Here is a 27,482-nt window from a genome sequence, read left to right as displayed (position 1 = left end):
CTGACAGGAAAAACATTTCTGTACATTTTATAGGTGCATTTTGCTTCTTGTGATGTGAAGCCTAATCTCCACAATGATTTTTAAATATACCCCTATCTTGTGAAAACACTGGGATTTCCCATGCTATTTATAGACCCTTCACTTCCGGTGACCAGTACTTCACTGCAAGTCTGCTAACCCCACATGCCATTCTGAGGATTGTGAGCTGACATATGTAGAATCATGCTGATATATAGTCCTCTGCAGGTTAAAGTTAAGGTAAAGTCCAGAGAAGCCATTGAATATTGTGAAATTAGCATAGAAGCCTATGGGAAGTGGAATTAGTGGTTTTTAGCCTATAGTGTGTAAATTCCGGAATTATTTCATAAGTGTTCGGAGCTTGTTTAGAAGTACTGGTTCATGTACCTTGAAATGTTACGTACGATACCTCGCTCTCAACAAACTCAGGTACTTGTTTATAATTCCAGTAGATACTTGTAACTAACCTTTGAACTATTTAAGTGGGAAGAACCTTCCGCGTGAAGTTCAGGTGTGTATTTTTATAACTGAGCTTCGATCGTTTCAGATTGAGTCTCTCTTAAAACATGTATTTCGCTAAGAAAAGATAAAAGGCTGTACAGGTAGGCTACTACTTTCATACCAGGGGAGATACTTGTATAAATAGCCTGATTTCCCTCAGTATCTCCTATTATTACCCTTTTTTCCTCTTTATTCTGTATATACATACATTTTACATGTATATGTATGATGTAGAGTAATGTTTTCAATTTCTTGATCACGATTTTTTAATTCCAAAAGTTTGCAAAAATCATATTTTTGTATTATACAACAGTACAAGACAAGGTATTTCATTGATCTTAGTTCCCTGGCTCTCATGTGGGTTCTGTATCCATAGTATGTGTACATGGTGTTTTGGGGGAGGATACACCCTCCCCCCAAGTTTCAAAGCCAAAAAGGAAGGGTAAACATAAATAAGCTTAAAACTGCATGGTTTAAAAAAAGCTATTAAAGTTATGAATCAACCTACCCACCACCTAAAATACTTCTGGTTACAGACCTGAGAGTAAGTAATGGTATACATGTACAAACAATTATAAATGAATCTATTTAGTGATGACATATTTGATCACAATGATCACATTGAACTAATTTGCATCTCAATTAAGTGTTAATTTGTTGGCAAAATAATGATGGGAAGATTACATATGTACATTTTACATGTATGAAATCCAATTTTTTCATACAACACTTTGTATCTTTGTTATAATTTTTCAAATTTTTCAACCATAAATTTCTTAAATCTTTATGTAATCATGTAGATTTAATTGTCCATGTTTATCTGAACTTTGAACTTAAACATGTCTTTTTGTTTCTTATCTCAAAATTGTTATTGTTGATTATTTTCATATGTAAAACACAATTTATTTTGTCAACACATTGGTATGAACATTTTATTTCACCTTTAATTTTCAAATCACTAAATATTGAATATATTGATGCTATTACTAGAGCATTTAGAAATCAAATTTTGTTTAATTAACTACAAAATGTATCTGAAATAATGAAAACAAATTATGATGGTTGACAGTTGATATCCCATGCCATTCAGGAAGATCTCTCCTATTTCTGTGTTTCAGCTCAATCTACCATTTGTTTAAAATTTATTATAATTAATCTACAACTCACCTTCTTAGAGATCCCCACCACATCCCTGCTTATTGATGGGTTCTAAGCTGGAGGGTCAAGACATGTTTGTGTGTGTCTACTCCAGCTTTCACATAATCGATTGTTCTATATTTAATACCAGGAACCATGACCAAGTGATGAATGGATGCAGAATAATACATTATTCGGGACTCAGTTACAAAACTAAATTAAGCCTTGATTGTAATCAAAAGAGACAGGTTTTGGGCATGATCCACAGTTTATTTACCAAATACTACATAACAGAGAATATGTTTGTTTGTTGGGGTTTAACGTCCGAGCAGCAATATTTCAGCTATATTCAGACAATGAACATGAAATGGATGACAAAATGAACATGAAATGAAAAAAAAAGGATGGGTCACAAGGATAATAGGGTCGACAAATTTTGATTGCCACTGGAAAAAGGGGGGATGGGTAAGGTAGGGCAATTTAGCCTCCTGTGGCGGAGCGCAAAGGTTCCTACTCCTATCGAATACCACAGCAGGGTTCTTTAACGTGCGAGGAACGTGGCATCTTTCCCAACACGGTGCACCACTATGGTTTGCGGTCAGGTTTTCCGTATTATAGCCTGACAACCCCAGCATGTAACACGCCAGGGGTACCCCATTCCACCACCTGGGGCACACATCCCAGTTGCTCTGTGGGCAGAGCGCCTAGCCCCTGGCTAGGTTTCTGAGCACTATTTAGTCGCCTTATACGACAAGCTTAGCGCTGCTGCAGGCCTATTCTTTTAACACCCGGACCTGCACGGGGCCATAACAGAGAATAAAAAATTCCGTTATCTAATACACAAACAAATTAAATTTCAAGGCTGTGGTATTCCATCGAACAACACATATATGATAGTATGACAGTCAGAGTAAATTGTGAGTACAATAATGACGATGCCACTCTACACATAGTAAACTGTAGTTACATTAATGACAATGCTTCTCTACACAGTGTAAACTGTGAGTACATTAATGACAATGCCACTCTACGTATAGTAAACTGTGGGTACATTAATGACGATGCCACTATGTATAGTAAACTGTGGGTACATTAATGACAATGCCACTCTACACATAGTAAACTTTGGGTACATTAATGACAGTGCCATTCTATGCATAGTAATATAAACTGTGGATACATTAATGACAATGCCACTCTACACATAGTAAACTGTGGGTACATTAATGACGATGCCACTCTACACATAGTAAACTGTAGTTACATTAATGACAATGCTTCTCTACACAGTGTAAACTGTGGGTACATTAATGACACTGCCACTCTACATATAGTAAACTGTGGGTACATTAATGACGATGCCACTCTATGTATAGTAAACTGTGGGTACATTAAAGACGATGCCACTCTACTCATAGTAAGCTGTGGGTACATTAATGACAATGCTTCTCTACATATAGTAAACTGTGGGTACATTAATGATGATGCCACTCTATGTATAGTAAACTGTGGATACATTAATGACGATGCTACTCTACACATAGTAAACTGTGGGTAAATTAATGACAATGCCACTCTACACATAGTAAACTGGGTACATTAATGATGATGCCACTCTACTCATAATAAACTGTGGGTACATTAATGACAATGCCTCTCTAGACATAGTAAAATAATGAACTACATACAAGGCAATAAACATATGAACACCGTACAGGGTAACAATAAACACATATATATATACTAAAATAAATCTAAAGGCTATTTATTTACAAAATATTACATAATAGAGAATATCAAATTTCATTGTTATAAACAAATTAAATTTCACAACCGGTATTCCAAACTTTATACTTTACCAAGATCACCAGATTAAATTCAAATACACTATAAATATGCATGTACATTTGTACATGTAGGTACGTGTATATACACCATGAATTGACAATCTGCAGTAAAATATTTTCATTTCCATTGCAAACTGCTTTGCGTAATATAGTAGGGCATGTAATTTTCACTTAATTACACTGGAGATAAATCAACAACAAAATGTAGAATCAGTGTCAATGACAACTGCTGTTCTTCTGTTCTGTTTTTATAGGGACAAAGCATCAGCAAGGTTCTATATACATGTACAATGTACAAATATATTGTATAGATGCTCTGAAATATGAATGAGTCAAAATCATTCTGTCCGAAGTGTCTGAGTGATGTATATTAAAAATGAAGTATGCAATTAGGAAATGATTGTTTGAACTTTGAAAGCAGACACACCTGTGTTATAGGAAGTCTGCCATATTCTCATTAGTTTAGACCTCGGCCATATGACAACATAGTGGTGCATTACCAACAAAATCAAATATTATTTGTGTACAAATAGCTCGATCACTCATTGGCAATAAAGCCTAAAATTATTTGAGTGATATTTTTACGTAAATGCCTTAATGTAAGTTGAATAGGCTAATACTTTATGTATAACTTGTAATTTTTTGGGGGGTAGTTTAGCTTTTTGTCTAAAAAACGCCAAAATGAATTACAAAAAATATTTACATAATGCAATACTAAGCATCCAACAAGATTTTTCATATACTTTTTTTCTCCATATTGCCAAAATGTTAACTCTCCAAAATAACATGTCTTATGATATAAAACATTATGTCTTCTTATATTCAGTCAAAATAAACCAAATCTATGGTGTAGAAAGAGTGCTCACATATAAATAGAAATATTTTTTCAATTAGTTGATTAAAGTTATCGGTGTAAGAAAGTGAGATAAACAAATTGTCAACTATATAGATTTAGAAAAACATTAATATTTGAATAAAATAATTGCAATTGCCCATTTTTTACAGAATCTGCCCAGCTATACTGAAATACATGTACATGTAAATGTAAGTCATTTCTTTGTCAGCTAGGTAAAATTTTATCAATTTGTCTATTAAACTTGAACTGTAAATGATCATTTAAAACTTACAGCTTTTATTGTACAAATATAATTTTGATTACTATTGACAAAAAATGGTGTTGATAAAAATATTTTTAGAAAAAAGTAATGCTGTTGCTGTTCGATATTTGCAGATGAGTGACCTATTAAAACCAGTGTTGTGCTTCTTTGGAGAAGATAGAAGGAGAAGCATTAAAGTCCTGTGTTATGTTATAGCTGGGTACTATGTAACTGACACACTTGTTAGAAGTCTATTTGGTCTGGTGAAGAGACGTCATATTAAGAATAAAATCAAAGCTAACCAGGAAAAGTGTCAGAAAGCAAAAGACAAGCTTGAAAACTACCTGAAGGAATTAAAGGCAAGTATTAAAGGTGTTTACAAATTTGAAGTAATTTTTGGTTTGGCAGGCCCTTTAGCCCATTATTTCACACCTTTTTTACTTTTGCATGTTTAACAGAAATAACATCATAGAGAGAAATTGCCAACAGGTATAGTGTGCTGTTTACAATTAATATGAGGCAGTTGTAACTTGTAAGAGGACAATTAAAATTTAATATTATGATATTTTTGTAAAATAATTATGCCGTGTACAGTTTTTTTTTTTTATAATTTAACTAAACTGAACGTTTTGTTTTTGTTATAAATATGAAGCTAGTAGGGATCCTTACTCAGTATTACTTGGTGTATTACATGTTAACTTCCTGTCAGACTGAAACTGGGCTCTCATTGTTTCTAAGTTCAAAGGTTAAATTCATATGAGTGATAACCATTATGAGGACACAGTTCTCAAATTATGTTTTTTTCCAGTTTTGAACTTATTATTGTTATCAATCTTTTTTTAAAAAATTTTTTTTTTAGAGTAATCAGTATATCATTTTCAGATCCCACCCTCCACAGTACAGAGAATTGTTTCTTTGACCTTCAGTGACCTTCAGAGAGAACTACAGTCTGGTAAACTGAATGCTGTTGATGTCTTACATGCTTATCAGATCAAGGTACTTGTACATGTATTTTTTTAGACCTCAAAAATAATAGTCTTGTTTCCTGTTACCAGCCAGGAAAGATAGGATTGGTACATGTAGATAGGGAAATTATTTTATTTTTCAAAAACAAGTTTAAAAAGAGCTAATGGGGAAACATTTAGAATTTAATAGTGCTAAGCCAAAATGTCCATAAAATGCTTAGGGTAGGCACAGAAAAATGGAATAGGTAGGTATTTAGGTAGGAAAGAGACATTTTTTTTGGCCTTTAGTCCTAGTAAGTTGGGGCATGTAAAATATAAGTCTGTCTGCCTGTCAGTCATTCCTTTTGGTTTTGGTTAGTGTACGAAGTTTTTATTCCTTGTAACATTGTTTAGTGTGACCATTGTAGAATCAGCTGACTATTGTGAATGGGCTAAAATGGGCTACATGTATACACAATGAACATGTACAAAGACCCTTGATTTTTCTGAAACTTTTTTAACTTTTAAAGTTAATATGCCTTGAGATTTCTCAGTTTGTTATAGAATGATAGATACTTAATGATCTTGATACATGGACAACAAATTGCAGTTGAGTAGCTAGACAATAAAAGAGAACAGATTATGATTTTTTAATTGATATGGATGGAGCCTTTTCGGCAATGTTCTGTATATGTAGAATCTAAGACTAGAACTATGAATGACTAAAAATACTCTGATGGAAGTGATGAAATTTGTCAACACGGAAGCAGACGATTGCGCAAGTGTGGAGGTGCTGTTTTGTCTTTAATACGTCAATTAAGAAAGTCTCACACATTCTCCACACAAAATGAAACTTCACCCATAGCCGCATGGCGGTGCACCATAAACCAAGAATGAGCTCAGTCCATCATAGGCATAGCCTAAATTCATATTACTTTAACTACAAGTAGCAAAATGACACAGTCTATTGATGAAGTCAATAGACAGTGCTTTGCAGCTCTGTAATTAATTTAATAAAAAAATCTTAGGTTTAAAATTAGTAATAAGTTTTGACATCATTATAGAAAATTGTTAATTGTGAGGTCATTTCCGAGGACTAATTTTAAATTGTTTTGGAGTTCAATTGACGACTGTATTTTTCAAACTTAGCTATGTAATAATTAACTTTCGTTTGATATAGAATGAACTACAGCCCACGTGCTATATTTATTTTTGGGATGAGACAAATGAAAGGTTGCATATGTGCTGCATGTTGATTTAAAAATTTGCATATTACTCCACCATCAGTCTATCATGCTTTATCAAGTGTTCAAAAGTTCAATTTTTATGTAGTCTAATATTTAATGCATTTATATCAAATAAATGTAATATTAAAACAGAATAGATGTACATGTTTTATATATAAAGAGGCATCAATGTAGGTAGGATCACAATCTATACAGGTTGTGCCTTTCTTATACCCTGAGAATTAAAATCCTTAATTATCTGTATTTATCTTATGTAGGCATTGGAAGTAGATAGAAGACTGAACTGCATTACAAATGTTGTTACAGAAGCTGAGGTAATGATATTACTTATAAACAGTAATTCATTTCAATATTGTCATTATCTAGGGACAGTGGTATGTTTTTGAAGACATATAATAATAGAACTATGCAGAACTTAACTAGTTTCATAGTTAATAAATTCAATGCTGCAAATGATCTGACCTATGCTAAAATCCATATCAGTTAATGAAGCAAGTCCTACATCATTTGATCATAATTAAGTGATATCATGAAAATTTAGAACTTTCTGACATGAATATTTTACAATTGAGTTACAGTGACATGTTTATTTCATGAGAAAATTTACAAATCATTGACATAACACTTTAACCAAATTTCTGACTCAAATATATCATCAGTGATATTGTAGGCTTTTTCCAAACCTACACTTTCCTCTTTTAATTTGGAAAATATGCATCATTTTTTTATACCAGATATTTGTGACAATGATTTGTAGTTAAAATCATTAATCTTAAAGAGGATAACAAACAAACTCCAGCAACTTAAGGAGGTATACATGTACCTAGTGTAAGGGATGTAACTCTTGAAATCAGTGACATGTTTGTATCATATTCAATTTCACCAAAGCCTATCAAGCTTTCATTTGACACAGAATGAAATCAATCCAAGTAACTTTGATGCTTATATGAGATTGATGTAAAATGCTGAATACAAACATTCCAATGATTTGTAAGAGTTGTGTCCCTTACCCTAGGTCTACCTCCTTAAAACATTGAATTAGTGTTTATTGAATAGAAAAAAAACATACCCTACACTTTGTCTGCCTACTGGAAAATAATTAATCTTATTTGGGATAGGTTTTAGTCATTTCCTTTACCAAATAGGAAACTTTCCTTAGGGGAAACAACTTCATTTCCTTGGTAGTTAAAGGCAAACAATATCACTGACCATGACATGAATCTTTTACAATTTTTTTTTTATAATTAGGAGATAGCAGTTGCCTTAGATAATGGTAGAGAGGAGAAAGGTCCACTGTTTGGTATACCAGTCAGTATTAAGGAGACATACTACATGCCTGGTTATCCTTGTACCGGAGGAATGGTGAACTACTTAGATGACCTAATTACAGAAGAAAATGTTCTTGTCAAGGTGTGGTATTTCATGGAACTGACTTACAGATCAGTAACAAGTAGTTTACATTATTTCTCCACTCAAGATTGTGAAAGTTAGATTTCTAATATTCAAAGTTAAGAGAGTATGTTGAAATATAAATTTTACCATAGAGAGTTATAGTTTAAATCAAGATTAAAATGAAAGATTTTTCACCTGTGGAATTTACAGAAAACTTGACTGGAAACTTGTCACAAAAATTTTAATCTCTGCCTGGTGGTGAAAAGTCACATACAATTCTGATCATTAGCTATTGCTGATTAAAACTTCAGTATTTTATGGAAAACTTTTGAGTAACTGATATCCATCTGTTTTTCTACCCAAACATCATGTAATAATTCTTGCTAATACTTAATTTATTGAAGATCATACCTATAACATGTGTACACTGAGAATTATTTCTGAGACTTCTTGCAAATTTGTATGAAAATATATATTTTCAAAAAAGCAAACAGTTGATATCTATTTGGATGGAAATCAAAAGATTTTAGATGTCCATCGAAATAAAATAGGGCCATTTAGCAAGTCATTTGTGCAAACATGACAGTATACTATGAGTTATCACTGTAAAGGGGTTTTTTTTGGTCCACTTGTGATAAGTACCATAAGAAAAATAAGAAATTTATTGTAAAAAATTATTTTTCAAAGGGAAATTATTAGTGGGAAAAATTAATGATTTTTAGCATTTAACCCTGTCTGATGAAATTTTGGAAAATAAACAATGTCATGTATGATTTACATTAAAGCACGAAGCATTAAGTGAAGCATATCATCTGATTTTGCATTATTGTTTATTAAACTTAGTAATTTCACTGATAAATGAAAATTCTCCTTTCTGCCTGAGCCTTTTTGTCGAGTAAATCTTAAGTACCTGTTTAAGTTTTAAAATCACTATCTACATGGTATATACACCAACTTTTTGCAAATTATCTTTGACCACACATGCCTACTCTGAAGAAAAGGAATTCAAAAAAGGAGCTTCTTGTTCTTAATTTGTGTATTCAAACAATTAAGTAGCACTCCAGCTAAGAATCATGCAAAATGTGATTCGTGGGTAAAAAGCCTACATATTTTTATTTTTGATATTTTGTTTGAATTGCCATAGTAAACAGAAATTAACATGTGGCTTTTCACATAACCCATGTTCTTAGGAGATAAAAAATTTATAGAATGCACTGTAGATTTCAAAATTAAGGGAGATAATTCTGTAAGTGACACTCAAATATAATAGAATCTATTGGAATTTCAATGTTAATTATCTCCTAAGAGCAGGCAGATTTGAATGAATACAGTCCCTGAACCGATCCGTGCAACAATTTGACAGATCGATGACCGCTGACTGATTGATCGCTGACGGATCAATAACCGATGACTGGTGACTGATTTGATGGCAGTTTTGTTATGTAAAATGACAGAGGATCTGTTTAAAATAAAGCAAATGTAAAATAAAAGTTTGAATTAATGTCTAAGTCTACTGCATTATGTTTATATGTGTAAAATTGACAAATAAAGCAACAGAACCTGTAAAGTTCATTGACCACTCTGTGGTCACGTGATGCAATCACCAGTTTTGATGGATTGGTTTGATGGATCGATAACTGATCGGAAACTGATTGGTAATCGATGACTGATCGCAATTTCTAATGCATGGACCGGTTCAGGTACTGTAATTATACATTTCATAGTATAGACGCATAAAACAACTTAATTACAAAAATAAAGATACACAATGTATGTAGCCTTTTTTAGGGTGTATCACATTTTTCAGATACGAGGACAGCTACTTAACATACTTTACATAGCTTTCCTTGATGTCTGATCCCTTTCAGTATATAATGAATGAAATGTGGTTTAAGTTTACACATTTTATATGTTGTTCTGTTTGCATTGGGCTGTGCTGGTTTCACTGAATGATAATGGAAACAACATGGTATACTGCATTACATTATATACAATAATTGGAGTGTAGAGATTGAAGGGTACAAATTTTTATTACAGATTTTAAAGAAACAAGGAGCCATTCCTTTTGTAAGGACCAATGTTCCACAGACCCTCATGTCATTTGAATGTGCCAATTCTATATATGGTACTACATGTAACCCACATGATGCTTCAAGGGTTCCTGGTGGATCTTCAGGTGGTGAATCAGCACTCATTGGAGGAGGTGGGTCCATATTTGGAATGGGTGGAGACATAGGTGGGAGTTTAAGAATCCCTGCCCATATGACTGGGATTTGTGCTTTTAAACCTACAGGAGGAAGAATAAGGTAATGAAATTTGAATTGAAGTGCAAAAAGCCACTGACAGGTGAAAAAATCAAATTTAAATACATTGTTACCTTTGACTCTATTATTTTTGTTGTTTTTGTTGGTAATTTTAACCATAGTTTTCAGAACATCAGTGTTCTAGGATTTGTTCAGAAATTGAGGTTTCCTCAGGAAAAATCCATATAAAATCAACTTTTCCACAGTCAATGACTGCTTTCCTAACAAAACAAATCCTTACAGCATATGAAGTTTTCAACTTGCCACGGGAAAGTGTAATTAAGTACCCTGACCCTAATTTCACTTGCCCCGGGTAATGGGAAATAGGAATCCTAGAACACTGAACATGTTATAACATTAATAGTTACACAATTATGTAGCATTTGAAGACATTATGGACACTCAATATTTGTTTGTAGAGTACTTGCCAGTTATTTAATTATTAATTATCTCTGAAAGCTTTTCTGAAGGAAGAAATTCTCTAGACATCAAGGTAAATGATTACAATACTGCCTGTCATTATATGTCCAAATTACTGTTCATTTATTGTGGAATATGTCCATTTTAAGAATTTTTCAGAGATATTTTGGTGCTTAGAGTGGCTATATTGGTTACCATGGCAACCAAACATTTCTGACAAGACTGGAATGTAAAGATTCTATAAGAGTTGTTTTAAGCATAACTAAAAAAGTTTCATCTATTTCTGAGACCATGTGTGCGAGGCCTATTTAATTTTTTTTTATGATTACAGAGACTATCTCTTAATTGTTATATTTCCTTCCTCTTTTGGTAAACTATCTTAAATTTTCATAATATGCTTTTTTTCAGTCGTAAAGGACAGATGAAGTTTAACAAAGGGGAAACATTAGGTAATTACCTATAAATTTAATGTGATTTTTTATATACATGTACCATTTGCATATCAATGCTTCTTGTCAATGGTTTTATTTGGATCATAGGCTCTTTGTTCCTTTAATTTTGCTGATTCTCCACTTACTGGTAAAATATAATCAGGATATTCCAGGTGATCCATTTAAACTCCTACAGCCATCTACTTTCTTTTAAATATATCTTCTGAATTTTTTAACTTGTAGGAAAAAGCTATTTCAAATCTAGGGCTAGGAAGACTTGTTTCTTTTTAAGTACAAGCTCAAGCAGGACCAATGGGACAGGATGTAGATTGTCTGGTTACCTGTATGAGATGTCTACTGATACCAGAGATGTTTAAAATTGATCCTGTTGTCCCACCAATACCATTCCAAGAGGAGGTATTTGAGTTTATATTTAGAATATGGTATTCCTTTTGTATTTCTATAAAAGAGTTTCTGTTTACCGGTAAATTTGGACAAATCAGTAAACATCTGCATTGTAAACAATTATAAGTTTTTATCTTACAATGGAGTTAATTAATGATTATTACTGGTTGTTTCCTGTCCCTCATTTCATTATAAATATTAATTGAATTATTTTATTGAAAACAAAAAAAATAATTACATTAAGTAAATGGGTAAACAATGTAGACTTGTACAGTGCTTGAGCCAAAGTGGCCATAAACGTTTAGGGTAGGGGCAAAACAACGGGGTAAGTAGGGTAGAAGGAAACACATACATGTATTATTCTTTTTACATGTCCAATTTAATATTTGCATAGTTGTTTAGTGAAAAGAGGAAATTGACAATAGGATTTTACCTGGATGATGGAAATCTTAAGCCGAGTCCAACATGTCAAAGGGCAGTATTAGAGGTCAAAGCCATTTTGGAAGCTCAAGGTCATACAGTAAGTGCATAAATAATGATATTAAAATATTTTCTATATTGATGTTCAGAGGAAGATTAATATTAAGTGTTTTAAAGTGTGTCTTACATTCAAGCTTTAGCCTTATACCTTATCAGAATATGTAATTATTTTTTTTGGAAACTTTTTGATTAACCTTTTTTTTCAACTGCAAAAATGTGCAGTCATATATTGGTATAGTGTGGTGAATTTCGTCTGCAGACACTTGGTTTTGATGTGATAATATAAGTATTTGTTGGTTGGTCTCAATAAAATTTTAATTTCTATTTACAATAGAAAGGTTGGTGTTCACTTTGGGGGTTATGGCCCTAACCATTATAGAATTAGGAGCCGTAAAGGGACTTAAAAGGGGACTAAAACAAGCATTTTGTGGAATTCATCTATATAACTCCAACAAAAGCATATGAATATCTATGATATTGTTCCACAATATTTTATACCACACTGGCCAGACTTTGATTGATTTTTGCGGTAAAGACTTGAACTTTTCAGAAATGAGGGGAAAGATAGGGGACCAGAAACATACATTTTCGTGATGTCTGGACAATAACTTGAGTATTAGTGAACAAATGTTTTTGAATTGTATTACATTATAAGAGTGGGATTGATTTTTGGGGTTGTGACTTCAGCCAAGTAAGAATAAGTTGCCACAAAAGGGCCAGAAACAAGTATTTTTTACAGGTACTTTTTTCACTTGTTTGTCCACAGCACAATTTAGTACACCAACTTAATTACCATAATGTATTTACAGCAGTTACACCCATGTCTGTTCTACTGTCATTGAACAGCAAACATTTTTAAACTGAAACACTTGTAATTTTTTTCTGAACAATCCAAGTGTTGAGCTGATATTTCATACCAGTATTAAAGTGTATCATGCGTCAAAAATGGCCTTTTTTATTTATGGTTGATTTGGAAATTACTTTTTATTGAATTACAAAGTATTGGGCAATATTGTGTCCAAATGAGTTGTTGTTCAATAATGAACTATAAGCCCTATATTTAGTGTCAAAAATTAATATTATGTCAACACTTGCCTCAAGTGAACAGAGTTCCACTGGCTGCAGTTGTATCATGCTACACTTTGTTCATCATAAATATGAATAGTGTTCAGAATTTGGATCTTTTGATAAATTGCCTAATGCAAGAAAACACTACAGTAATCTCACAAAAATGTATTACTGATTAGGTAAATAAGAATAGTGTCTTATTTCTTGCTAGCAGCAAGAAAAAAATAGGGTAGGTTGGCAGGGAAATTATTTTATTTTTCAAAACATTTTAAATTGAGTTCATAGAGAAACAATGTAGACTTGAGTAGTTAATGAGCCCAAATGGTCATAAAATTTTTAGGGTAAAAATAGAGTAGTTAGGATAGTTGAAAACAGACATGTTATTATACCTCCATTTGTGTAGTAGTTTTTTGCCTTACTTGTAGATCTAGCAAATGAGTGCCAATATCAAAATCATCATTACAATGGTGTCATAGCTAAAAAGTCACTAACATTTTAATAAAACATTAACATTTGTATCATTAAGCAATTAGTGAGATATAAGTGGTTTCACATACATGTATATGTATTTTTATAGGTAGTCCCATTCCAGCCTGTGGATATATTTAGGGCTCTCAGCTTGTTCATTGGTTCAATACTAGGTGATGGAGGCCAGAGCTATATTGATGTTTCGTAAGGTTTTTTGTATTTTAATTATTTGATTATAATGAAATTTCATATGAAGGTTAGACGGTATGTTTTATGGAGTAAGAAAAGCTGCAATCAGCTACGATGTAAAGTCCCAGCCTTTTTTAAAATAATATTTTAAAATGATTGAAAAAAAGGCATAAATTTCAGTTGTATAATGGTATGATGTTGGCATTGTTGTCGTCTGTATTCTCATGGCTGTGTTTTCCTTGTCTGTAAACACTGATTTGATAGTTACCACAGGAAATGGTAAGGTATTATGTGATACTCTCCAAGAGGTAGAGTGTCTATCTATCCACCAGTCTGTCAGTTCACCCCAGTGGTTTCCAGATGTTTACTTGAGAATAAATCAATACAATGAGTTTTTTTAAACGTTGCACAATTATTCAATACCATGAAATACAGGTTAAGTTCAATTTTCAGCAAAATTCAAAATGTAGTTTGTGCTATTGTGAATATTTCACCATTCCCTTATTTCACCATTACATGGCTGTGCATTACTTTATGTTCCACAAATGCCCTATTTTGGTGCAATAACTTGGATTTAAAGTAATGGATCTGGATAATCTGCCCTAATCTTTTAATGGCAAAAAAGGGGTAAAAATTAACTTTTTTTTGTAGAAACTGCTTTAACATTTCTTAGATCTATGTGTAGTTGAACATTTTAAAAATTTTTGTTCCTATCCAACATTTAATCTCAATCTAAATTAAAAGCTGTTTGAAGTTTAAATCTTGTGTCAATACTTGTCATTACTTTTTAGGGTTTGACTTCTGCAGTCATATTAAGCTACATCCTGCAAAGCATTTTGTAATTACTGGGTGAGATTACTCACAATTTTGTTGTTTTATCTAACCTGTGTTTTATACAGGAAGTGGTGAGACTATGTGATTCCATACGAAAAGTTGAGTGCCCTTCCGTCTGTCCATCCCCGACTGTTTCCAGATGATAACTTAAGAAGATAAGAAAGGATCTTTTCCAAACTTTGATTAGTTATTGAGTACCATAAAATACAAATCAAATTTAAATTTCAGTTTGATCAGATTATTAACACAAATGTAATGGTCATTTTTTGTTGTTTTCACCCTCCAAAATATTTTTGCCACTTGGTAGGATATCATTTAATATCCCATTTGATGCCCTATTTTTGTCTTAGTTACAGAAACTTTTCTCATATATCTTTTATTATCCCTATATTGTAGAGAGAAAGATATACCAACACCATTAGTTGCCACTTCAGTGATTTCTATGAAGTTACACAGACAACTGAAATACTTTATAAGTTATATCCTCAGCTTGGTTACTAATGTAAGTGTTATTGTATACAGTGCAACCTCCATTAAGTGGTCACCATTGGGGAAAGGTATCATTGACCTTTCAAGAGAGGTGACCTATTTAAGAGGTATAGTCCAATGCTACGATTTTCAAAGTCCAAAGTGAAAAGTTGAATAAATATGTGTACATGTGTCTACTTAGTATATATTTTGTTTAGCAAAAGAAAGTTATTATAACAGACAAGAGTCAATAATTTTTCGACCCAAATAAAACATTTTGTCACTAACTAATTGAAACTTCATATAATTATTTATTACATATTATTGAATAGATTTCCACACCTTTTGACAATTCCTTAAATGAAGTGACATGCCTTCCTGCTTGCTGTCATACCACATGAAAGAGTAATCAAGGGAACCAAGGTTATAGCGGTAATCAAAAGAATGTAATCCAGTGACAAAGACCAGACATGGAAAACAGACATTCACAACAAAGAACATAAAGTAACTAAAATCATACATACAAGGTAACAAAAGTAAACGAGCAACTCGGACTCCACTAAAAACTGGGAGCATGGACCAGGTGCACTGGTAGGGTAAGTGTCCTCTGCTTTTCTAGAAACACCCGCCGAGTTGCTCATAAAAAGTCAAGTCCGGGGTAGACAAACGAGGAAAGGAAAACTATGACCCATTGAATACATCAGTTTTCATGGTGCTGATGGATACACCATAACGATCCACGAGTTCATGATGACGACCATAAAACTTCTGTAGTAATGACTTCAATCTTGTAGCAACATAACCCTGTTCCAGAAGCCTATTTGTTAGAGTTCTAGTGCGATACAAAAAGTCTGCGTAGTTTCGGCAAGCTCTGGCATAACGTATGAGTTGTGATATGAACACTCCATACACAGGAGCTGAAGGGATGTTGCCACAGATGAAAGGAAAGTTAACAATTCTGAATGAAAAGTCATCACATTTGTCGTAAAGTTTGGTCAATAGTTTTCCTTTACCATCGATTTCTAAGTGTAGGTCAAGATATGAGGCTGACTTCACAGTGTCTGTAGTATCCTTCATCTCAAGTTCTTTTGGGTAGACGTGATGTATCAAATCTCCAAAATTAGGATTGTTTAAAGATAATACGTCATCTATATAGCGGAAACTGAGATTGAAGGATCTAGCCAAATGATATTCTTTCTTTCTGATCAGATCAGCTATAAAGTCAGCCTCATAAGAGTGAAGGAATAGGTCAGCAAGTAAAGGGACACAATTTGTTCCCATTGGAATGCCGACCGTTTGTTGAAAAACACGTCCACCACACTGGACAAATATGTTGTTGATTAAAAATTCCAGCATTTTATAAACATCTTCCTCTGTATATTTGGAAGATGATTTGGAATTATTTCTTACGAAGTATGAGGAATCTCTACCAAGAACTATATATTTGTATCTAGGTGTACCATCTTTTTTGGAAAAACAACAATGTATAATGTTTTTAAGTCGGGATTTTAACTGAGTATGGGGAATAGAAGTATACAGTGTTGAAATATCATAGGTTTTAATGCCATTATATTCAGATAATAGTCTTGAACTGATTGTCTCCAAAAGATCTTTCGAATTTTTCAGGATCCACATTGAATTAATACCACTACGGGAGTAACAGTGTTGTGGTAGGACTGTAGACCCTCTTTGACAGTTGTGAGTATAGAAGTTTTGAAAGAGGTTTGGTGGTACATTTTGCAGATCCAGCAATGAAACGTTGTTTGTATGGATTCTTGTGAAGTTTAGGAATCCAGTACATAGACAGTAAATCACAATCATCGTCCTTGGTAGAGAGACCAAAAGACAATAGCACAGATTTATGGTTTTCCACAATCTCTTCTTTGGAGAGAGTGGTAGCAGTGTAGGTCCTATCACTGCTATTATTTTCTATGTCTGCCTCTGATAATAAACATTGGATATAAAACGTTTTGCAGACAAAACAATGTTGTTTTGGGCTTTGTCTGCTGGTACGACAACATACTTGTCATGTATACTAGACAATGTTTTTGCTACATCGGGATCTTTGAAAACTGATGTAGCCTTGGCACTCATTGACCTACTTAAAACCTTTATTCGTTTCAAAATTAAAGACTTCACGGCCTTTAACCACTCTGACAGAGAATCAATATCTTCTTGTTCTCGTTTTATCCATTTTCTTGCATAGTCCTCGATGGCATTCATAAGAACTTTAAAGTTATAATTCCAAATTTATGGAGCGTGGTTCACGGTACTTGGGACCTTTAGAAAGGATATTACGCAGAGATTCGTATTCGATATTGGTTAAATCTCTCGTAACGACGTGACCAGAAGGACCATATTTGAATGGAGAGGTTTTGCAAGAACAGTCAGGTGGTTTAGCCTCAATCTCGAGGTTCTGCAATAGCCTTTTATAATTGAAAATTTTGGATGCGATGGGTGAAGTATAGGAATATGAAATAATTGGTATGGATTTGTCTTTGAAATATGGGGGAATTTTGTTGGTAACGTTTTGTGATGGAGGATGTTAGCCAAATTAATTGCATCTATACCTTTGTTGACAAACAGTAGTGGAAGAAATGATCGTTTTTCTTCATCTTGACTTTTCACACAAACTGGTATAAAGAGTCTGTGGAAACCAATATCCAAAATGATGGCAACAAGTCTGTATAATGAAGACTTAGGGTCAGAAACAGGAGTGTCAAGACTTGTTTTGTACAGGGAGTGTAGTAGAGTGAGAGGTATAGAATAAAGTTTGGTTTTAATGTGATGAAGTCCAAGAGGTTTTTGGATGAAAGGAAGAAGACCATCTATGGAGACATCATGTAACTTAGGTGACGTATAGTGGCGATGGCCATGACTCCTTTCCCGTCTTGGATTTTTGTCAAATAAATGAAGCATTCAGCTCAGGGTGTCATGCAGCTTAGTAAAAGGTAAAAAAATTCCATTTAAATGATATATAGTTTATGTTTATTTCAAAAACTAATACCTAGACCACCTACTGCTTTTGAACTATTTAATCCTACTTAAAAATTAATGGCCAACCCAGTGGTTGTGGCATACACAAGGTAGTCTTCAGAATCACACAGTTCACACATTTTGTACTAAAAATTCTATAAGCATGCTTGTAAAAAGAATACCCCTGTAATACTTTGACATTAACCATGTTAAACCCTGAAAGCAAGTTTAGTTATCTCCCCTTGCAGGAACCCAACATTTATTTTGAAAATAATTATTGTTTCCTCATACACATTTACACCGAATGCCTATTGGATTTCTCCTTTTCATGATAGGAACATTTCTGGTCCATTGTGCTCGGTAAAATATTCCTTTCTTGATAAGTATTTTCATGTAATAAAGAACAATACCTGACATCAATTGGATTTTTTAAAATCTTTAATTTTTTTTCTTTTTGTTTAGGAAATGACATAAAATTTGGTACATTTATACCATAAATTAAACTTGCCTGCAAGAAATATTTCTTGACCAATAATCTTATTGATTTAAATTTTATCAATTTCAGCATTTTATAAGGGGTAAACTTGTAAATTGGAATACTTCCCTTAGCAAGCATCCAAAAGTGATGATTGTCATGTGAATCTCCATATGATGCCTGCCCGGTTATATAATTACCCTCCTATAAAATGTCATCAACAAAAATTTACTCTCTTCACGTTGAAGTACTCCCAAACAGTTAGAGTGGGGAAATGCTTTCGGACCCAGGTGGGGTCTGGGAGTAGGCCAGAGCGTCAACAGAGCAGCCCTGCTGCTAGTAGGACATACTTTGACTGAGTTCTTTGGTCAGGTCGTGCCAGATTCGTAAGGATAGTCAAGACCGTAAAAACCCCCAATCATCAATTTCATCAATATGCATTTAGCAGTTAAGAAGGAGTATTGCTAACGATATGTGTGGACAGACAGGGTGATATCTGTTTGTAGAGGGCCTCCATTGCTTTGTCAGTGAAAATCCAGGTAAATATTATAATATTGAAACAGATATCGTATTCTGGACTTAGCAGGTTATATGATATACCTGTAGAATGACTCAGTACCAAGTCCAAGGAAGTCAATGCATTTATAAGGTTAATTGTTTATATATTAATGTTTATCATAAATAATAAATAATAGGTAAATAAAAACTAGAAATTGATTGTTTATTTCCTTTTCAGGACAGATTTACACCAGTTGTTTTGAGTGCAGGTAGTGGAGCCAGGTAAGGTAATCATAAAATCATTCTTCTTAACAATTCATTGGGTGTTTTTTATTATTTTTTTTATATATATGAATAGTTGACAGACTATACCTTATGAATGTAAGCTTGATAACTGATGTCAATACATGCATATTTACCATTGCCATTTGGATATTTCTATTGGCTTGGTTAAGGACCAAAGACTTGCCATATTGTCAAAGGATTGCTGTAATTGACTTATTCTAAAACCAGTTTGTCATTATCCTTAAAAAGGTTTCTTTCATGGAGGTGTTACCAAATTTACAATTAAGTGTTCACACTCTTTTTATATTTTTAAAACCGATTGTTACTTTGTTTATTTTACATACTTCAGTTTAAATTTAATAGTATAAATGTACTTTTGAATATATTTGATAACAATGTAAATTTCTTTAAACATTGTATTTTTAGGAACATTTCTGAATATTGGGATTTGGCTTTGAAGATTGAAGTAAGTTCTTCATGTTCTTATTGATGTAGGTGTGGTCTATCCAACACTTGATTGTTGATAGGTCTCTTTAAGTTAATGGTTTGGTTCTCAGACCCTACCTCATCTTTTCTGAGGGGCGTCATTTCCAATATTTATACTTATCAATTAAATAAGAATGGGAAAGCACCTGCTGCGCCATTTTCATATCTATGAACAATGTAAAAAGCACTCTCATTACTGTTTTGAGGTGACAAATTAGTTACAAAAATCTTCCTTCCCAGGTAGGGTTTAATGAAAAATGGCCTGAGATATAAAATACTAACTTTGAATTGCCTTAGTATCTAAACTTCAAAAATTCAAAATTTCTTTTCCAATGATATTATGTTCATGAAGCATATTGGAACAGGAATCTGTCGCAAGCATTCTTTGTATATCCACTTAAATAGAAAAACATTGCCAACATGTTTATTTTTAGGCAACAAGTACTTTTTACTTGATCTTTATACTTTGAAAATTGTGATCAAAATTTAACTTTTTTTCATGCTTAATTTTTTTTCTTTTCTTTAAATCTGTTAATAATATATATTATATTAGACTCACTTCTAATGATTGACTACATGTTTTAGGCATATAAAGCAGAGTTTTTGAAGAAGTGGAATGATAACCAATTAGATGCAGTTATTGCCCCTGGATTTCCTTTTCCAGCTTCTCCTGTAGGCAAGACTTTGGAAGTTATGGGTAAGCTATTACTTTATTAGAACTCAAATACTGAAGTTTTGAAGGTCACTTGTCGTGGACTTTAAAATGAGAAGAAAAGGTACCAGTATTTTGCGGGGGATCTTGCCCCTCACCCAAAGCATTTGATTTAGAAGAGTTGATCATATATGTCAGTTTAGAGGATGTATGAAAAAATATCAAGAAGCATTGTGGATAATTTTTTGTACGGCCCTATTGATTTTTCTAGAAATGGCCCTTTGTGAGATGGACAATGCTGATTATACAAGACAAGTTGACGCATGCTTGTCTTCATTTGTTCTCTTAACCAATGAAACATCTTAAAAGTGGCAGCATCATAGACATTTTCAAAACAATGGTAAAAAAAAATTTGACATCACTATATACTATGTTTCAAGAAATGGTGGTGCTCCAAAGGAAAAGTGAATAGAATATATATGTTTTCTTGAAAGAAACAGGTACTTGTACTTGTTGCTGATCAAAGAATGGGTTTTCTTTCACTCTTTAGACAAAGTCTTGGTCTCTTCACTCATTTGGCTGCTCTCTACTTTTGGAAAAGACTTGAATTTTTCACACTTGTCAAAAATAACCGATATTTAATCTTCACTCATATAAGAACCTGTTCATACTACACCTGTTAATACTAAGATGCTATAGGGTGTAGAGTTTAATATGTTTTTTTTTTCAAACTTATTTCTAAGGAAAAAATTATTTATTTGATAGTATACATGTATATGTTCACACAATTGAAGGTAGGGAAAACGAAAAATTAATTTGGTTAATTTGCATTGTAAGTACAGTATGTACTACTAGAGTTGATCAATATAATTTCAAAACATAACTTCTTTCTGTTGCTTTTCAAGGTAAGATTTTTTTTTATTTGAAAGAGTAATCAAGGGAACCAAGGCTCTAGCGATAATCAAAAGAATGTAATCTAGGGACAAAGACCAGACATGGAATACAGACATACACAACAAAGAACATAAAGTAACTAAAATCATACATACAAAGTAACAAAAATAAATGAGCAACTCGGACTCTATTAAAAATTGGGAGCATGGACCAGGTGCACCGGTAGGGTAAGCGTCCTGAGAAATGATACTTATAACAACTCCTAATATCGCTGTTTATCAGATCAAAGATTCCTTTATGCTTAAAAAGTTTATTTATATAGAAAAGCTCATTTCCTTCCCCCTTTAGGTAAGTTATGCCCCTTTTGGGCCCACCACTGCATTATGCAGTTGCTTAATTAAAACATGATTTTCATAATCTTTCACTTTTGCCTTATTAATCACCTTTGCTGTTCTGTTGACAGGTGGTCCCACATATACCAGTCTCTATAATTTACTAGATTATCCAGCAGGGACACTTCATGTTACCAATGTCACTCAGGTTGACCTTGACAACTTTGAACACTATAAACCAAGGTCAAGGATGGAGAAGTTTATTAAGAAGGTAAATATCAAGGCGCTGTCAAAGCTCAGCCTAATGTATGGATGTAAGATCTGTTTGGTGTCCCTCCTGTAAAGCTAAAAGTTATACTGTAAACTGTGAAACTTTTTCTGCAGTTTTATTTTCATGATTTTTACAATAAAATTTGTTAAATGAAAATTAAAAAGTTACAATCTTATTTGGGAAATAATCCTGAATTTAAAGCTGGGCAAAAGTAGATTGATAAAAGAAACCACATAGAAACAAACAATGTGAAAAACTCCCTGTTTACAGGACTTAATTTTTCCAATTTTATAAGCCTGTCTTTCTAGATGGGGCATATTTAATTTTGTTATACCATTGTCCATCTGTCTGTCGTTCACACATAGCTCAATAACTTAAAAATGCTGTCACCAATATTCATTGAGCTTCAGATCTTGGGTTTATTTCTGTTATTGTGAATTCCCTCTTGATTTTATGGTTTGGAAACATGGGAGCTTACTCATAAAAAAGCAGTGTTTTCTCCATCTTCATTTAAGATAGTATCAACTGTTTTAGTGTTTTAGTCTTTTTGTCCCCCACGAAAATGCCAGGTGTCCATCCGTCTGTCTGTCCGTCCATGTTTTGGGCACTTTCTTTTGTAATGCTTTTACAAATTGATTTTATCTTTTGTATGTAGTCTTACTATGAGAAGTTAGAAATTAAGTTCAACTTTGGTTATGATTGATTGATTTTTTTTGAAGTTATGGCCCTTGGACTTAGAAAATTTCATTGAATCAACAGTTTTCCGCACTTTTTTTCATAATGCTTCTACCAATTGATTTAATATTTTGTATGTAGTCTTACTATGAGAAGTTACAGATTAATTTCAGCTTTGATTATGGTTGAAAGATTTTTACAGAAGTTATGGCCCTTGGACTTAAAAATGTCAGTGAATTTAAAGTTTTCTGCACTTTTTTAACGTGGGGGACATTGGAACTCTGTTCTTTTATTGGTCAAGGGCTAATTAAACTTTCAGAAAAAATTAGGCGTTAATTCAGTATATATTAAATACAGTTTGTTTGGTTAAAATTAATCCAATTTGTTTGTGCAGCCGGATCTTACAGCAAGTATTTAGGGCTTAGGTTAGAACAATACCATGTTATTGTGAAAGAAATGTTAAAACTCAAAAGTTTAAGGGGTACTTGCAACACCTACTAAACCCCTGTATGGCTTTTCGTGAAATTTCAAAGTAAGGTAATGCATCATTAATAAATGAAAATAATGTGTGACAGGTCCTTGCAATGGGAGATTTTGCAACTTAAGGGTTTATTATGAATTAAGCCCGCTCAAAGCCAGAGTATTCTTTTTTAAGAGCATTTTTTGTTTGACTGGCAGAAAGACATGTATCTGACTATATAATGTAGTTAAATTCCTGAGGGCAAGTTAGATTATATATTGTATATCCTGGTTTAGTACTGTGATGTCATGAATATCAATTTGCACTCCACATTTCAAACCATATTTAGACAACTAAAAATGCTTAACCAATGCCCCTTTTCTAATATAGACTAAAATATGATTGGAAATATAATGATTAGGATTGTTTCAAACTTTTGATGGATTTATGCTTCCATTACCAACTTTGAGACATTTTACTTTTGTTTATAAACAACTATGTAGTTCATGAAATGTAGTCTACCAAAAAGATATCATTACGCTTTACTTGGTCTTAATTGTAAAAGATGAAATGTCATGTCATATCATATGTGTTAAATGTAAGGAAAATAATATTCTTTACATGAATTTGAAATTTTGTTTCAGTTCTCTGAGGGATCCATTGGCCTGCCTGTAGGTGTACAATTCATAGGGTTACCCTTCCATGATGAACAAGTACTGAGGCTCATGAAAGAAGTAGAGACAAGTTTAAAGAAGGAAAGCTCATTTTAGACTTGTCATGAAAGTTTTGAAAGAAATGAAGCAGTCATTTAAAATAATGCATACAATATTTTTTCCATTTATTGAAAAAGTCTTTATAGTGATCCCTACAGATGGTGTTGAGTTGGTGTGGGTGACCTGCCCTTTTTGATGGGTTTTATACATTTTTTAATGCCTACTAAAGTGCTGTTTTTCTGTTGTTTTTTTAATCATTAATTGACCTACCCTTTTCAAAAGCTGGAGGGAACACTAGTTTAATATTACATGTACTAGAGAATGACTTTTCCAACAGACTTAAATTAATTAGTTAAGTGTGAGTGTTTTGTAAGAATCAGGCAAAATTGAAAAAATCAGAAACATGCATGCACATGTCAAAACCCCACCGATCTGACAGTGTAATATCACTCAAGGATGCTTTCTCTATTTGAAAAAAAAACATTATTTGATCTCTGCATCACTGGCTTCACTCAGAAATTTTTCAATAGAATGATAGAAAAATGAGGTTTTTGACAAGAGTTATCTGTCCTTGAAATGTTCATTTTCAGTGCATTTCAGTGAAATTGTAACTCAATGGTCCAGCATGATATGGGAAATCAAAATGATGGTTTTTTTATACCATGTTTCACCAACTGCCTGATTCTTACAGGGACTGACACTTAATAATTGTGATAAAGGAGGGACATTGGAGTATTTCATTGAACAAACATCAAAAGTTATAAGTGTAAGATACATATGTTGGGTCAATAAAAGATAATTCTCTACTAGGAAATTAAATATTTCATACTTTTTTTTCTGTTTTAATACAAGACATTCCATTTCATATATATATTTTTTTCCAATGCAGTCAGTATAGGTTTGCTTTTTACCCTTTGACCTTAAGGATGCTTTTCTATGGAAACGCAAATCACCTCATCACAATACTGCTAACTTAGTGGCGTTCGAAAAAACTGCATCAAAATTCTGAAATTGCGTTCGAAAAAACAATTGAAAAGTTGAAATTGCGTGCCATGTTATTTTCTTGAAAGAAATGTAGAAACTTAGAAAAGAACAAAATTTTACTGTGTCGGCTGTCTTTTTTTTTAAAAGATAGTACTTGTTAATTTACAGATCATATTTTTGCATCTCTAATAATAAAAGATAATTCGTTTTTATTATTTCTTGATCATGGAAGTTAATAAAAATACAAGTAATAATAGATTTATAGTTGGACCTCATTTCTTTGGTTTTTTCATATCATACCTGTTAACCTTTGGAACAATTCATGTGGCAGATTCTCCCCATTGACACTCTCTCATGTGGGAGATTTATACATAAAAGCAAATTTCTTATATAAAAATTCAATTATTCAGTATTTTTCATAGAAAATATGGTAATTTTAATAAAAAAATCTCCCATAAATTTTATTTTTTTATGTGGAAGGATCTAATTTTTCATTGATTTTGTGGGAGTCTCCCCTTAAAGTGGGAGAGTTAAAAGATGTGTTTCATATTTCTTGTATATTATTTGGAAATAAATACTTAGTGTTCTTTAAAAACATTTGTAATATGACAGAGTTTGCAGCAATTGCCAATTTTTTTCAATTTTGTTATATATATTTTTTTTTAAAACCTTGTCCTATATCATGTATATATCACTCTAAATTTGTTTGTTCACATTGATATGATACGTTTTATTTATACATGGTTTACTTGATTAAAACACTTAAAGATTAGTTAATTAGTCACTTGTTGACATGTATATAATTTTATGCTGGTTTATGTATATTAAAGGTAATTTTGAATTCAGAGCACATTTGCATACATTTATATTTCATAAAGCAAATAATTTTGTACAGTCCCTGAACTGATCCGTGCAACTATATGACTAATTGATGACTACTGATTGAATGATTGCTGATGGATTGATTACTAATGATTAAAAAAAAATATTTAATTGATGTCATTTAGTTACTACATGTACCAGTATGTGTAAAAACAGAAAACCAAAATAAAGGATTCTGTAACACATATTTACCGATCAGCGGTAATGTGATTGAAAATGGAAGCAATCTCCAGTTTGAAAGATAAGTTTGACAGATTGATCACATTTATAGCTTCAGGTGTTGGTTCTGGTACTGTATAAGTGTTTTTATGCAATATGTTGATGGTTGTTGTTTCTTGATATGCAGATGAGAAGTGTCCCAGCTAGGTTAAAATAAAGGGCACAATGCTGCCCCCCTCCTTTTTTAGTACTTTTGGCTTGTCAGGTAAAGTGGAAAAAAGCTTTTGTCATACCTGCCTAGCTTGGGTGCCATGAATAAAAAAAATGGTACTTTTGATGTCTGCGAATATTTTTAATTCCCATGATAACTTCAATCAAAGTTGAGGATTAAATTATATCACAGACAGTTAAGAAAATTCTTGGACTTATGGTTGCTAGAGTGACATGCTGTTCTGCAGGCTATGGTTTCTTGGGTAACATGCTATTCTGCAGGCTGTGGTTTCTGGAGTGACATGCTATTCAGCAGGCTGTGAATTCTAGAGTGACATGCTATTCTGCAGGGTGTGGTTGCTGGAGTGACATGCAATTCTGCAGGCTGTGGTTTCTTGGGTTACATACTATTCTGAAGGCTGTGATTTCTGGGGTGACCTAATTTTCTGCAGGCTATGGTTTCTGTTAACTGGTACAATAAAGTGTGTGGGGTGACATGCTATTCTGCAGACTATGGTTGTTGGGGTGACATGCTATTCTGCAGGCTGTGGTTTCTGGGGTGACATACTATTCTGCAGGCTATGGTTTCTGTGAACTGGTACAATAAAGTGTGTGGGGTGACATGCTATTCTGCAGGCTGTGGTTTCTGGGGTGACATACTATTCTGCAGGCTATGGTTTCTGTGAACTGGTACAATAAAGTGTTTGACTAATACAAACTTATCAAACTGTTCTTGCTCTGAAATGCACGAGATATCTGTCATAGGGTGTTAAATCACCATCAATTGATCAATCATTCTGGTAAAATGTGCAGAAGTGCCCTAGTCTAATTAATATTAGACCTTGCATATTTTTTTGCTTCAAGTTCAAAACAAATAGAAATTGTAGATTCTAATTTTAAATATGTAGAAAGTGCCCCTTTTTTATCATTTTAGCTTAGATACTGTTATATACTTGTAATTCATATTAGAATAGATATTGTACTAGTAATGCATGTAGTGCTATTGACAAAAATATTTGTATTTTTATAATTACAGCCTACCTACCTCTTTTGTTAATTACAATGAAACTTGTCCAAAATGAATCCCTTTCCGACTTTAAAGTTGTTTGGTTTAGAAAGGAGTTCGGTTTATCCAGGATAAAATACATTAAAATTGATACAAAGGGACTTCAAGAAGTATCTGGTTTAGACAGGTTTTCAAATTATTCAGGCTTCAGTTTAGACAGGTTTCATTGTTCATGTAATTATCATGATTATTATGATTAAACAGTTTCCATTTCA

At 32.9% G+C, this 27,482-nt stretch overlaps 1 protein-coding gene across 6 annotated transcripts; it reads left to right on the top strand.

The window, feature by feature from the left end:
• The first annotated feature begins 396 nt into the window (after nt 1–396).
• On the top strand, nt 397–27,482 carry LOC148603265 (vitamin D3 hydroxylase-associated protein-like). 6 transcript variants are annotated; one of them, XM_088552813.1, is made up of 17 exons: nt 461–529; nt 4,509–4,547; nt 4,735–4,959; nt 5,483–5,596; nt 7,049–7,105; nt 8,040–8,201; nt 10,221–10,489; nt 11,315–11,355; nt 11,630–11,754; nt 12,137–12,262; nt 13,868–13,962; nt 15,178–15,283; nt 19,437–19,480; nt 19,910–19,949; nt 20,555–20,666; nt 21,979–22,118; nt 23,898–27,482. In XM_088552813.1, the coding sequence occupies exons 3-17, from the start codon at nt 4,735–4,737 to the stop codon at nt 24,021–24,023; spliced, it is 1,782 nt and encodes a 593-aa protein (XP_088408939.1). In that variant the 5' UTR covers nt 461–529; nt 4,509–4,547; the 3' UTR covers nt 24,024–27,482. The 6 variants fall into 6 exon arrangements, with proteins under 6 accessions (XP_088408938.1, XP_088408941.1, XP_088408939.1 ...); XM_088552816.1 differs by having other exon boundaries at nt 518–620; XM_088552814.1 differs by lacking the exon at nt 461–529 and adding an exon at nt 2,518–2,573.

This window comes from Perna viridis, chromosome 11 (assembly GCF_037379345.1).
Source record: "Perna viridis isolate PV_CMFRI_1.1 ecotype Kerala chromosome 11, ASM3737934v1, whole genome shotgun sequence".
Taxonomy (NCBI): domain Eukaryota; kingdom Metazoa; phylum Mollusca; class Bivalvia; order Mytilida; family Mytilidae; genus Perna; species Perna viridis.
Note: the sequence above shows the minus strand (reverse complement) of the source record. Positions and strands in the feature narration are given on the sequence as shown.